This window comes from Carya illinoinensis, chromosome 13, assembly GCF_018687715.1.
Source record: "Carya illinoinensis cultivar Pawnee chromosome 13, C.illinoinensisPawnee_v1, whole genome shotgun sequence".
NCBI lineage: Eukaryota > Viridiplantae > Streptophyta > Magnoliopsida > Fagales > Juglandaceae > Carya > Carya illinoinensis.
Window position 1 is genome coordinate 8,769,509 of NC_056764.1, and position 14,639 is coordinate 8,784,147.

At 33.4% G+C, this 14,639-nt stretch overlaps 1 protein-coding gene and 1 long non-coding RNA gene across 5 annotated transcripts in view; both read left to right on the plus strand.

The window, feature by feature from the left end:
• Positions 1 to 696: 696 nt before the first annotated feature.
• LOC122291486 lies at positions 697 to 2,451 on the plus strand. Its single transcript, XR_006236645.1, has 3 exons — positions 697 to 801; positions 1,867 to 1,964; positions 2,327 to 2,451. It is a non-coding gene; the product is annotated as an uncharacterized LOC122291486 (long non-coding RNA).
• A 9,043-nt stretch (positions 2,452 to 11,494) lies between these two features.
• Positions 11,495 to 14,639, plus strand: part of LOC122291849 (DExH-box ATP-dependent RNA helicase DExH11) — a 37,296-nt gene continuing 34,151 nt past the window's right edge. For 2 of the 4 annotated variants that reach the window (XM_043099867.1, XM_043099869.1), the window contains exons 1-5: positions 11,495 to 11,812; positions 12,409 to 12,678; positions 12,881 to 13,141; positions 13,242 to 13,307; positions 14,209 to 14,287. In XM_043099867.1, coding sequence (XP_042955801.1) covers positions 11,666 to 11,812; positions 12,409 to 12,678; positions 12,881 to 13,141; positions 13,242 to 13,307; positions 14,209 to 14,287 — 823 coding nt within the window. In that variant the 5' untranslated portion in view covers positions 11,495 to 11,665. The remainder of the gene's footprint in view (positions 11,813 to 12,408; positions 12,679 to 12,880; positions 13,142 to 13,241; positions 13,308 to 14,208; positions 14,288 to 14,639) is intronic. The other 2 variants (XM_043099866.1, XM_043099868.1) reach the window with 2 other exon arrangements.

Sequence of the window (14,639 nt, forward strand, 5' to 3'; positions counted from 1 at the left end):
TTGTGTATTGAAGGAGTGTCTTCAATAACTATGACCTTGTTTAGATGATCAGATGAGATTAAATGAAAAATATGTAAATAGTAATAAAATAGTTTGTGAATAGTAGTAAAGTTATTTTTGTTAAAATATTTTATTGGATTTTGGTAAATGAGAGAGAAAAAGCTGAATAAAAATATTATAATGTTAAAATATTGTTTGAATATAGTTTTTTAATTTAATTTTTGTTTTGAGATTTGAAAAAAAAAAATTATTTTTTTATATTTTGTTTAGAAGCTTGGAAAATTTTAATGATTATATAATAAAAGTTGAATATTCAAAATTAAAAAGTATTTATATTTGAGTAGTGTTTACGAAGAAAATAAGATGAAATTAGATCAGATGAATTAAGATAACTATCCAAACGGGATCTAAGAAAAAAAAGTAGTCCGTTGAGGGATCCAACTAGGGGTGTTCATCCGGATCGGATTTTTTTTTTTCGGTCCGGATATGAAACCCGGAAACCGGGTGAATCCGGGCGGATAACCGCCCGGATTACACCCGGGTGGGTAAGAATTAATTATTATCCACCCGGACCCGGTTACGGATCCGGTTTTATAACCGGATATCCGTAACCAGTTTTAAATGTTAAAACAAAACAAACCTAACCTAATTTCTTCATAGAAATTCTGATTCGCTTGCCCCCTGCCGATCCTCTCGCACCCCCTGCCAGAAACCCTAACTTGCTTGCTAGATCCTTCGCCACCAGTGACTAGGCTATCGTCCATTTAACCCTAACTCGAGTTCTCCTTCGTGTGTGCTAGGGTCTCTCTCTCTCTCTCTCTCTCTCTCTCTCTCTCTCTCTCTCTTCCCCTATTGATTGATAGGGAAATAAAAGTCTTATTTTTTCTCTTACTTTTGTAGCCTATCGTCAAAAGATCTCTGGGATTTTTTTGGGATTTCTCTTTTTTCTATCTTTGTGGGTTTTTTTTTTCGCTTTGTTCTTCTTCTTTATTGCTTCTTTTTTTTCATACAATCTGAACAAATTTCAATAGATTTGAAGAGATTTTGTTTAGATCTAAGTCATTTTGGTATCTGGTTTACATGGGTATTTTTGTTTAAATGTTTTGCATTCTGATTCGAAATTTCCTACAGATCTCTGTCTAAAAATTTCTCACTGTTTTGATTTTTATTTTTTGTTTTTTGTTTTGGTTTTGTTGATGTTCTTAATCGTCTTTTTTTTTTTATTGCTACAAATCGAAGTCAAAATGTCCTCTCTGTTTATTCTTCTATCGGAACAATTTTAGATATCATTACTCGGTACAGCATGGTCTGTGACTCTGTGACATCATTAGAGGCTAGAGCAATATCATTGCTCGTTACAAAGAAAAAAATGCGTTATTGTTTTGTTCTTCTATTCAATCTAGAATAGAAATAGATAATATCCAATAGTTTTGTTCTTCTATTATGTTATGATTCAATTGGTTATAAATGTGTTATTGGTTTAGCTTGGTATCATCCACTTGGGGGATGTTATATTTTTCAGAGATTTTTTTGCAGTATTTTGATGTTACTTCTTCATCAAAATGTTGTGTTACTTCTTCATCAAAATACTGTTTTCAACCTGTTTTGATTATTTGTTTTTGTTTGCTACGAGTGCCCTTCTTGATTATTTTCATCATTGCTCTCGGGTAGAGAATCAGCTGCTGCAGTAAGGTTGGCATGTTTTGTGGCTAGCTCCCTTGCTCTCTGTAGTCATATATATTTGTTGAACCAAAGTTTGAATGATATTTATTAAAGCTCTAAATTACACAATATTTATTATAGCCATGTGAGTATGTTAGCTGTGCTTTTTTCATTTCAGTTCTAAGTTTTCTTCTGGCATGGTAGGTTTTCTGCATCGTCACGAGGATCGGTTTTAAGTTTAGTAAGGAGATCATTGTACCCTGCAACATTTATCTCCTACAACTTATGGTAGCTTGCTGGAGGTAAAAATGTGGCCTAGCCATCCATAATTCTCTCCTTTTGGTCTTTTGTTTTTTTCATTTCATTTGTTTCTTCAATTATTATTATTGTGATGTATATGAGATAGCTTGCCTTTATCTCCAATCGCCAATTTGCTAAATAATGGTTGTGTCAGTGGTTTATGACTATTTTGCTGTTAATTTTCACAGTTGTGTTTTTGGCTAGTTGAGGACTATAGACTGAGGGGGTTTATTTTTTTGTTGCTTGCAAGCATCACATAGTTACAATAATGTTTTACCAGGCTGACTGGTCCAAGAGCAGATGGATTTAAATGAGTCTGATTCTCTTATTCATTTCTTGACTTTTCTCTCATTTTGTTATCCAGGTTCGTGCTGAGAAAAAAGTGTCCAACACTAGATATGGAGGAAATATTCACCAAAACGTTAAAATGATCGAGAAAATATTTAACAATGTTATTTATTTTGCATTGCTATGTAATAGTTTAATTAGTTGTGATGTATTATTATTTATTTTGTTTTATGTAAATTTATATTTTGCATTGAGATGTAACAACAATATTATTTCTTTTGCATTTTTAATTAGTTTGTTCTTTAATTTAATTTTTTATAAAATTCTTGTAAAAAGTGTTTAAATTATTTTTTAAAGAAATTTAGCAACTTAAGGATGATATCAGATTTTTTTTTTTTTTTAAAGTGCTATAAAACATTGTTTTAGGTTATAGTCTTGTGAAAAAAAATATATATATATATGTAAAAACCCGGATTCAATCCGGATTTAAGCCAAAAAAAGGAAAAAAAAACCGGATATCCGGATAGAATCCGGTTATCTGCCCGGATTGGATCCGGATTAATCCAGGGCAGATAACCGTCCGGTTTTTGAAATCCGGATCCAGTCATGGCTGGATATCCGGATCTGGATCCGAATGCACACCCTTAGATTCACCTATTATTAAATGAAGTAAACGAAATTTGGATTTATATTTTGATAATTAAAAAAAGAAAGTATGGAAATATGACAAAATTTACACACCAAGAGGAAAAGAAAATCTGTACGTACTCTACATTTATTTTTGATAAGTACATGACCTTTTTCTGGACAATTGCCCTCTTAATTCCTATGCGGTAGATTATTACCAAAATACGGTTAATTGATGGTGTATGGACTATGGGTGGGCGTAGAAACAGAGAAATGGGAAGATGACAATCTGATTCATGTTTGAACAGGAACAAATTGCTATATCACTTTATAAATTTTATAATTTAACGAACCACATCAATAACTTATGTTTATAAATTACTTTTATATAATTTATTTATCTCTAAAACATTTATTTTTCTTAAAGTTCCTAGGATGGATCTTTGTTAACTAGATCTGAGAACTTCTTTGATCTTTCTTTTTCTGATTAGTATTTTTTGACTAGAGGATCAGAGTTGAACTAAATTTGAAGTTTCACATTAGCTCTTGATTTATTGGCTGCTTGATTCTCTTTTTTTTCTTCTTCTTCTTCCTTTTTTTTTCCTATACGTTTGAACAAAGCTTGAATTTGCGAAGTTCTATGTCAATATTGGATTATCTTGGAGTTTTCTATTGTCTTTATTTCATTTTTTTTTTGAACTTTTTAAAATATTTTCCGCTTCAGATTTATCTTGTTGTTTTGAATTGAGTGAGTTTTCTAGTGATTGATGTTAATCACTTGAGCTCTGCAACTCTGGCAGTCTTTAATAACTCAGGTAAAGAAAAATGGCTGACGGTGGTGGAGAAGCTGAGCAGGTTGATGTCGGTGGACAGAGTTGCAAAGGGAAGTCAAATGTCAGAGAGAAATAAGATCTGGTGCGGGTTGGGTAGAAATTTGAATTAAATTTGGATGGCATTTGGGTTTTTGGTTAAACAGATTGAAGGGGATTTTTTGGTCACTGACTTAAGTTGACATATATGGACGTGCAGAGGAGTACATAGAGATTGTATTTTGCACATAGCATAAGTCAATAATTAAACATGTTTTTGTTGGCTTTTATAAAATTTATTTACCCTATTTGTTATGAAATTTGAAGATAGAGGACTTTATTTATTTATTTTTATAACAGCATATACTTCATTCATAGTAAAAAGTTGACATACAACGCTGCAAAAAACCCAACGCTAAATCTAAAAGTAAAAAAAAAAAAAAAAAAAAACCCCAACACTGCAGGAAGCCACAACATGCAAAGAAAAAAAAAAATCTATCTATTTTGTTTAGAAATCTAGAAACCTAAAACCCATTTGCAATCCTCAAAGCAACTTCAATGATATGAAAAAAAATCCAACGCTACATAAAACAAACCTAAAGATGAAAAAAGTTGGACGATGGTGGAAGAATTAGCCATGGTAAGGGCATGTTCGAGGCGAATGAGGGCTTTCGTGGATGAATATCCTTCATGCACGGTGGGTCTCATGATGGATATGAGTGTCTTGGTGGCTTTCATTGTAGATTTGGTGGTCATGAATATGTCAGTGTGAAAGCTAAAGTGCCAACATATTCACGGCTTTGGCCAGGTGAATATCCTCCGTGCGTGTTGGGTCTCATGATGGATCTGAGTGGTCATGGTAGCTCTTGTTGTAGATCTAGATAGATCTAGTAGTTTGATGGTGATGCTTTTTGATGTTTGGGCATGGCTGGGCTTTAGTGTTGGTATTTGGTGGTTTCTGGATAGGGGGTCGACGGAGGCGAAATAAAGAGTGAGGGAAAGAGAGCACAGGAGAGAGATAGGAAGAAGAAGTCGAGGTCTACAAGAGTATAGCTACAAATGGAGGTGGTGGATGGCATCGCTGGGAGCCACTGAAAGTAAAAAGGAGAGAAATCGAGGGAGTGAAAGAGCTATGAGACGACGACAAGGGCCGTGAGGTAGAGAGAGAAAAGAGAGGGGGTCTGAGTTAAAAGATAACTAGGGAGGGAGATTAATCCGAGAATGAGAGAGGGATTTGAATGGCCTAAAATGCTTATAGGATAATATTACTGACATAACATCACATCACATGATAGTAAAGAAGTCATCTGAAAAAACCATTTTTAACCCTAAAACACGGGAAAAACAATGAACCAAACAAATAACATTTGGCCAAACAAAGGGATAAAATCGAAAAGCAAAAAAATGGATGAATAATACATGGAACATAAAAAAAATTATTGTACACAACTATCCACACTTAATATTATAGGATATATATACACACACTAGGTAAAGAGCACGTGCAATGTACGTTTACCTAGTTGGGTTATAATTCTCAAATACTTCATCATCATCAAGTGCCTATGGTGGACATTGCTTCTTTGATATGATCGTACACGAGTGAAGGGATGAGACTTGTTAAGAAATTTTATGGTATTCTACTCAATAGTCGTTATTTTTTGAATTAAATGAATATAAATTTACGTAGTCAAAAAAATAAATAAATTTTTTATCACTTTGTCCCAATCTCTAGTAAAACACAGGCAACATTGGTTGGGGGAATATACTAAATACGAAAACTCCCTAGCTCATTACCAAAAAACACAAAGGCAAGATAACAACAAATTATGTCGGCAGAGACATTGTTGCTAATCTCCTAGCAATTCACAATTAACAGATATGGCTCATTTTTCGACACATGGGGTGTTTGTATAAACATGTGCGTACAGTTTGGGCATGCATGTCCATCCATATATTCTCTGCAAGGACCCCTCCATATATATATTTTTTTTGAAAACAAAAAAAAAAATTGGATCCAAAGGAAAAAATAAAGTGAAACCCACTGAAAGTAACCCCACTACTATGTTTGTCCATGCCATAACCTCTCATGAAGTTACACCCTCATAGCCTCCTCGTTGCCCATAGTGTTTGTTACGTCTGGCAGCCTCACCTCCCCCAAAGCCAAGCCAACCACATCGCTGCTCCTCCCCCGGATCACCTCCGTGCCCAGTCATTAAAAAGGCTTTAATGGGGTGCTTTATTTGCACCATAACGAAACAGGGGAAGTGTTTCCCACCGTGAGCCATGTCTCCAACCACTCCAAGTCGTTGCGACCTACATAGAAATTGTCGCTAGGCACCTCACTATTGGGGTGGCTCTGTTTGCACGCCTTTTCACTGTCGCACAGTGAGCTTCCTTCCCTCTTACAGTGCATTTTCATATACCACAAGATGAAAAAAAAAAAAAAGCTACATGAATCCTCAAACTAAGATCAAAACTTGGGAAAAAAGAAAACTACATTGCTTAAATCAGCTTGAAAAAGAAAACTACATTGCTTGATTAAAACTTACTTAACAAACCTAACATCCCTATACACCAAGGAGCTTGAATCTTGCATCTCCTTGTGTAATACTTGCATCTAACTCAAAAAAACCACATAGAGTGAGAGAAAAAAAAACCATCAAACAACCAAAAAAATTATATCTTTTAAAAAATTTGTAAATAATGAAATGAAAAAAAAAATGCATCAATGAAACGAAAACACCAAAATGAAGAAAATGCAGAAGATGAAGAGAGAAATAAGCTTGGTTTAGGAGAAAGAAGATGCGGAGAAAATGAAGAGGCCCAAGAAAGAGACGAGATTAAAAACCCTCTACCAACCCACTAACATAGTCACACAAAAAAGATGAAAATGCCCTCATTTTTAAACCTAAACCTACAAACCCTCCGAAGCAATCCCATCGAAAAGATGAGAATGCCCTCGCTTTTAAACCCACACAAAAGAATAAAGTTATAATAGAATACATACGGAGAATCCAAATGGACTTAACAAGAAAGAAGAAAAGTTAACGGAAAACACAAAAATTAATTTAGTAGTTAGATACACACTTACTATAATAGAATATATATATATATATATATATATAGTAGGAATGACACAACATGCATTACACGTGTGCCCAATTGAGAAAAAAAAAATAGTACTAAATAATAAATGAGAAGGTAAATAAAAAAAATTCAAACATATTTAAAAGAGGCTATAAATTTAAAAAAGTTAAATTAAACATAATAAAAAGTGAAAAAAATATTGAGTTTATATACAATTCAGTGTTCTATTTAAGCATATAATTACAACATAGAAACTTTGATCACAAGAGATTTTGAATGCTTATGATGTTACATCAGTTACATGATTGATGAGAGGATGTTGAGTTTGTTTTGATGCAATTGTCCAAATTGATTTATTTTTGTACTTACATAGATGATCCATTCTTTTTTTGAAACTTCACTTAAAATATTTATAAATATGGTCGATGCTCCTGTAATAATGAAAAGATATATAAAAAAAAAGTAATGTATCAATTTGTTTAAATAGATTTATGAATGATCATTTTTCATAAAAGCGCGCTGGTCTTTATAGCACAAAAGAATGAAAATAAGAACAAATTATTATTGTTAATTTTAATAGTCATAATTTGATGCATATGCTGTGTATTTATTATTTACAAAATAAACATATAATATTATAATTTAAAACTTACAAACTACAATACAAAGTTTCAAATATTTTAATAATATGATTATTTAACTAAAAACTGAAGAAAAAAGTTTTTTCCTACAAATTTGATTCCATTCTTTTAGGATTTACTTTCCTTATTTGAGTTTCATGAACATTTGGTATTAAAAATGTTTAAAAATATGTTTAAAAATAATAATTTCATCACTGCATAACTTCAAAGACAGTTTATTTCATAGTTTTAGAAAAAAAAAGGTATCAATTTAATCTATCCGAAAATTTTTCATAAACATTTTTCTAAACATTAAGGTGCGGTTTGAACAGGAGATGAAATGATTTTAGATAAAAGTTAAAAGTTGAATAAAATATTATTAGAATATTATTTTGTGATATAATTATTATTTTGAGATTTAAAAAAGTTGAATTATTTATTATATTTTGTGTGAAAATTTGATAAAATTGTAATAATGAGTTGAGATTAGATGAAATGAAACACTTTTATTATCCAAATGGGGCCTAATAAAGCAGAAGAACTTTTTAATTGTAAATTTGTAACTAATCACATGTAAAATAGTCAGAAGCAAAAACAAAATAATATAGAATACTAAAATGTAAGAAATAAATTTAGTGATCACAAAATATAAAAGTGAAGAAAATAACATGCCTCCCAACGTTAATGTTTATTTTTTAAAGAGTTTAGTATTGTTCATACAAATTTTATGAACACTTATTATTTTTTATGATAATTTATACATGAGCCGATATTTAAAGTAGTATTTTTTTCCCAACATGGGAAGCCCAAAATTTAACACCAGAAGCCCACCCCCTACCCCCCAACAAATTTCGTACAAGCCCAACCCAACTTGCACCCTATGCGACGTCGTTCCTACCGAAAGCCATAAATATTTATTCTCTCTCTCTCTCTCTCTCTCTCTCTCTCTCTCTCTCTCTCTCTCTCTCTCTCCCACTTCTTTTTCCTCCAGTGCCTACACCAAGTTTCCCATGAAACTCTCTCCCTCTCCCAAATTCCCAATCTTATCTATACCACTCCTCTCCCTCTCTCTCCGTCACTAGATGAAGTGTGGCCGCTCAAACAAAGAACAACCGGTAGCCTCTCCTTTAGTCAAGCTCAATATGTTCTCTCGCATCTGTGTTTCGTCTGTTATCCACCAAGAATCATTGCCACTGATAACGACTTGCAACCACATACTGATTGAGTGATTCGATGTACAGAAATCTAGCCCTCATCCACGAAGAACAATCCCCACCTCTCCACCTCTCCATCTCTTTCATCTCTCTCTCTCTCTCTATTCATTTCTTTCTTAAATGTTTTGTTTGTGAATCGTTACAAATCCTAAGAAATTATTTTTGTTGCCGTCATATGGGTATGAATTGCTTTATGAAGCTTAAAATATTTGATCAGGTTTGGGTTTTTTTGCACAAATCCTAGTACAAATTTTTCTATTGGTTTGAGGAGATTTTATTATTTTCTTTAGATTTACACATATTACTAATTACATGTTGTTTTTAGGTTTTATTTCGTTTAGTGTAAATGTGTGTGATTTCTTTATTGAATTTATACAAACTTGTAGGCATTTTGTTTGGATCTATGTTGGTTTCCTCTCTCTCTCTCTCTCTCTCTCTCTCTCTCTCTCTCTATATATATATATATATTTGTTTCTTACAAATTTTCTTTGTGAATCGTTTTCTTTGCTGTCATATGGATATGAAATCCTTTATAAATCATTACAAATTTGAATAGATTTTGTTTCTTTTTGTACAAATCCGACTGTAAATTTCTTCAATGATTTGAGGAAATTTTGTTATTTTTTTAGATATAGACGTATCAGATCTTGTTTTTAAATTTAACTTCCTTTAGTGTAAATGCGTATAATTTATTTAGTGAGTTTAGAGAAATTTGAAGGAATTTTGTTTTGATCTAATTTGAAGGGAAAGAAAATGCTCACACAAAGAAGTAAAAGAAAAGAAAATGTAAATATGTCCTAAAGGCAGGGGTAAAGATGGACATATGCCATAAAAGCAAGGTAAAAAAGAAAAAAAATTACTCCAAGAAAGAAGTAGAAGAAAATAAAATGGGAAGATGTTATAAACCTAGGGGCAAAAAAGGAAAAAAATAGAGAGAAGGAAATATGTCATAAAAGTAGGGATAAGAAAGGAAAAAAAATTATTCTAAAAAAGAAGTAGAAGAAGACAAAAATAGATAAAAGTGGGTATCCTTAACTGATAGAGATAATGATATTTCTTATACTATAAAAGTGGCTATCCTTAAGTGAACATAAATGAATAGTAACTTTTGTTTGACATTATATTTTTCATTTTGCCTCTATTTAGCTGGTTATTATTACAGTTTTGTCCTGACTCTTGTATTTTACTTTCTACTTGTGCCCTTCTTTGAGTGATCTTTATATCATGATTTTACCCTTGGTTCTTGTATTATTTAATGTTTTTGTTCCGTTGATGCCCTTGTTTGATTGAGTATTATTACTTTTTGCCCTTGATTGATGAATAGTGTTTTTTCAACCACTAATTTTTCCCCAATTTTGCCTCGTGTCTTCTCAAGTGCGTTTTTTCTTCATTTCATTGACTTATCTCTTTGCTTTCTAATTTTTTCCCTCATGCAGTGCTGCCTCTTTCACAGATTAATTGGCTCTGGTTTTTTTTACATTAACCCCATTTTTTTTTATATGAGCTTTCTTAGTAGAGATCTAGGCAATGCCACTGTACACAAATTGTATACAAGAGAAACAACTCCTAAACTGATGAAACAATACTTAAATCGGATAGCCAATTAATCCAAAAAATTCAAAATTCTATCTCACTAAAAAGTTGTAAAACAAACAAGAGGGTGGGGGGATATGAGAGATCAACAACATCTAACCATGTCCGTGGGCTATAATTGTAGGCATCTTGCGTCATTTTTATTGAGACTACACATTGTTCTGTGAGATTTTTAGATAAGGCAAAAGAAGATGCCATTCGTTTGATTTTCAGATGGACTAAAAAACCATTAAAGACTATTAGACTAAAAGACAAACGTAAGCTTTTTCAGAAATGGTAGAAAAATGCAAACTTTCCAAACTTCTCATTTTTTGTGTTCGGTCTGAAACTTCTCCTCCCAAACATCCAACCCAACACGCACAATTTTCCAGAGATTTTCTCATATAGCTTAGATCTAAAAACATAGAGAGAGAGAGAAGAAAATGGATGAAATTTTGTGGAGAAAAAAGTGGGAGAGAAGATAAAGAAAAATGCTTACTCTAGGTTCTACTGATTAATTTTGTTTTGTTTGTTGTTTGTTTTTAATAATGATTAAGTAAGTATTTTTTAATGATGTTGTAATTTTTTTAAAAATGTTTAAGAGTAAAAAAAAAATTATGAAAAAGAAAAGTTCATTTGGCCTTATCGATCAGACGTCTCGTGCTATACGACTCATGAAGTAATGATCAAAGTTTTGAAGGATGCATCATCGAAAGTTAATTGTTTTATAATACTACTTTTAATAAAATTTTTATTTATCATACCCTATACCACACATCACATATCTTTTAATTTTGTTTCTTTTTTCTCATAACAAATATATGTGATGTATAGAAGATGAATAAAGTAACTCAATTAGTTTAATAAATATGCTTGGTTCATTAACACTACAAATATCCCATTTAGTTTGGACTTTTAAAATATTTGAAAGATTTTCAAATACTTTGCTTAATTTAAAAGTCATCCGCTAGATTTAAAATAAATACTTAAGATAACAATATTTTTCTCCAAAATTTTATAAAATTTTAAATTTATTTCATATAGGAACATTTACCGTATTTACAAAAAACATTACTACACATGTTATGTATAATTTCATGTAGGAACAACGGCTTAAGAGATTTAACATTCTGTCTGTTCATTCAGTGACTTAATCAACAGCATAAGCTTAGCTATATATTTCCCTCAAACCACAACATCATGGGTTTTAGATAAATTATCACTGTGATCTGTTTATGTAAAAAAATTTTACTTTTTGATGTATCTTTTTATTTTTTTTCCCCACCAAACTGGGGGCTATGTGCAACATGCAAGGGGCATACGTGCGCTGCAGCCTGCACGTACCACCCAACCGCACACCTTTCCCAACTCCTCACTCAAAACCCGCGAAAATCAAAACCCCTGCGAATCCAAAAACTAACCCAGCAAGAAAACAAGCAGTGTACACCAAAAACTCGGTTTTCCGAGCGAAAAGTCTGAGGCCATGGAGCGTCGGATGGATGAAATTGAAGCAGCAAACGAGCTATCTTTCCGGGTCGGATTCTCCGGCCACAGTGGCCATCTCAGGGTGGAGCCCATCTCAACGGTTGAGCACTCCAACCCTGTCAAGTTGCTCCCTGATTTCATTCTGGTCAGTGTCTCGTCTCACACTAAGCTTCAGAAATAAAAAGCTCTATACAGTTCGCTTAATTCACTTCGTGCCTATTCAACTCTATTATGGTTCATGGATTTTAGGGTTTCTATACGATGTGATTTTGCTTTAATAACTTACAGATGTATATAATCGTTTCTAGTTTGAGAACTATTTTGGTTTTCTAATTTCATGCATAAGAGATAATTTTGGGCACTCATTTCTATTAAATCTTGTTGCAACACTTTCAGTTTTATGCGTTTTTTGGTTTTGTCATCCATGCATTTGAAGTTTTAACTGGCTAGGAGATTTTGGAATATATATGGATATAAGTTGTATAAATATTGGAAGCTAAGGGAAGCATTCACTTTCAAATTGGACCTGCAAGTAGAAACGTAGAGTTTTAAGTAACGAAGTCAGGATTTGTTTGGGTGTTTGAAAATTTTTTGTTGTTAATACCTTTGAGAAATGTTTATCGTCTCAAGTTAATTTAAGACTCTGAATGTTGCTTTACCTTCAGCCTATTCATTTTCAGAACCAAAAAAGATCTGGTGCCAAGAAGGGGCGCTTGCTATTTTAATTAATTACTTATCTAGTTTCTGTTTCAGCCACCAGCATTTGCTAAGGAAACGCCCAAATCCATTAAAGCATATATAGAAGAGACATATCTCTCACCAAGATTAGACCCTGAGGAATTTTCTCCTGCAAAATCTGGAAGGCAGTGGGATTTTGATTGGTTTGAAGAGGCAAAAGTACACCCAGAGCCATCATTACCGCGTTCTGTTGTGGTTCCTAGATGGGAGTTACCATTTAGACGCAAGAAGAAGGGATCGATGCAAGAAAACTGGGAACCCAATTCTGTGGAGGTATGAGGTCCTCACTTCTTCAATGCATGTGTTGTCGGTCCCTGATGCTCCATTTAGCTTAGCAACAGTTTCCATCATTTTTTATTGCTATTTTATGATTGATAATAAAACAACGAGAGAACTATCTGGTTTTGGTATTATTCTCAGTTGCTGTCTTTGTTTCTGACTTTCACCTGGGAGTTGGTTTATTACACTGTTTTAGGTGGATGTATCAGAACTAATGCTTGGAGCTCAAGACTCTGGCTCATTGCCTCGTGCAGCTGGACCTACAAAAGATTTTTTAAGGGGAAGCATCAACAACCGACCTTTTCGTCCTGGAGGTTTGGATGATTCTCAATCTTTAGAAAGAAGTCTTCCTGAAGGTGCTTTAAACGGTGAATGGGTACGTGAAGTTATGAATGGTGGCCCTGCTCAGGTCAGTCTTCCAAGCTTGAAGAAAGGACTGGACCTCGGCAATCTCAAGGTTTCTACTCATCACTTATCCATAAAACTTTTAAAAAATTTACTCTGTTATTTTTTCTATTTTATTACTAACCTTCGTGAATTATCACTTTCTTCTCTAGGCTTACCCATACTCGTGGAATGTTTGTAAGGTCCAAAGTCTCAAGAGTACAAACGATGAGAAGCTGGTGAGTTGCTCCACTGTGTTGTTTTTGCTTTGAAACTTGTAAAAATCTATCAGTTACTATATTTATTGTTTATATGTAAATCCCCACTCAAGCTTGGACTTCCTAGTGTCATGAACATTTTTTTTTTTGATAGGTAAAAGAGGTTTTATTGATCCACGTAAATAGGCAAAGCCCGAGCATACAGGAAGTATACAAGAAAGAGCCTAATTACAAACTACGTGCTATGGATAGTAGCGTAAAAGTCATTAAAACTCATTCCATTCAATACAATAGAAGAGGTCCAAAGCAATAATGTATGAAAGAAAAAGTCCCTAAAACCATCCGGAGGGTGTTTCCTATTCTCAAAACAGTGGCCGTTTCTTTTGTTCAATGTACACCACATTAAACATAACGGTACCATCTTCCATACAGCTACTATCTGCCGATTGTTCTAGTGTCATGAACATGGACGAATTTAGAGCCCTCCCTCCCCCCACAAAATATTTGAGAGAAAAAAAAAAACTAAAAGGTTTTTGTGTCAAGTTAAAAAAAAATGTACAACAAATTTTAAGGGTTTTTTTGCTGCGCCGCGGCGGGCGGGGGGGGGGGGGGGGGGCGCAATTATATTGAAGTAGTTTTTTTTTTTTTTTTTAATTTGAGAAAAATCAAGGGTTTTAGTGTCAAATTAAAAAAAAAATGTAAAACAACTAGTTTTTTTAATTTTAATTTTATTTTATAAGTAATGTAAAGCAAATATTAAGGGTCTCTTTGAGTGGGGTTGCGGCAATTATCTTTAATTCAACTTTTCCTCTGCCCCACCAAGTTTCAATCCTAGCTTCATCCCTGGTTATGAATGGTTGTCTGATCATGAATTGTTTTAGTACTATGGTTGGCTTAGGATGTGTGGTACTTGTTTCTGCAGGGTGAGTTATCTGTACAGTTTGATGACTTGTTCAAGAAGGCTTGGGAAGAGGATGTTGTCCCTGAGTCTGAGGGAGATGGTATGTATTATCTACACTTTGATATTTTTTCATGGATCCATACTTTTATGAAGTATGATCTCGTGAAAACTGCCATGAAGCTGAGCTAGGCTTGCTCAGCTTGGGCTTATGAATGAGTGAGGTTTTTCTAGTATTGCATCGAATAAATTTTTCTTCTCATACATATAGTGGGGATGCTATTAAATGAGATGGTTGAGGTGGCCTGCTCACTATGATTTTTATATCCAACTCGAGGGCCAAACTATATATGGTCTCGATCCAAGTAGAGCTTTGAATATTCTTGGATTTACACTGGATTCTAGTTGGTTTGCCAATTTGAGTCGGCGAGAAGTTTTGTGAGAGGATAGAACAG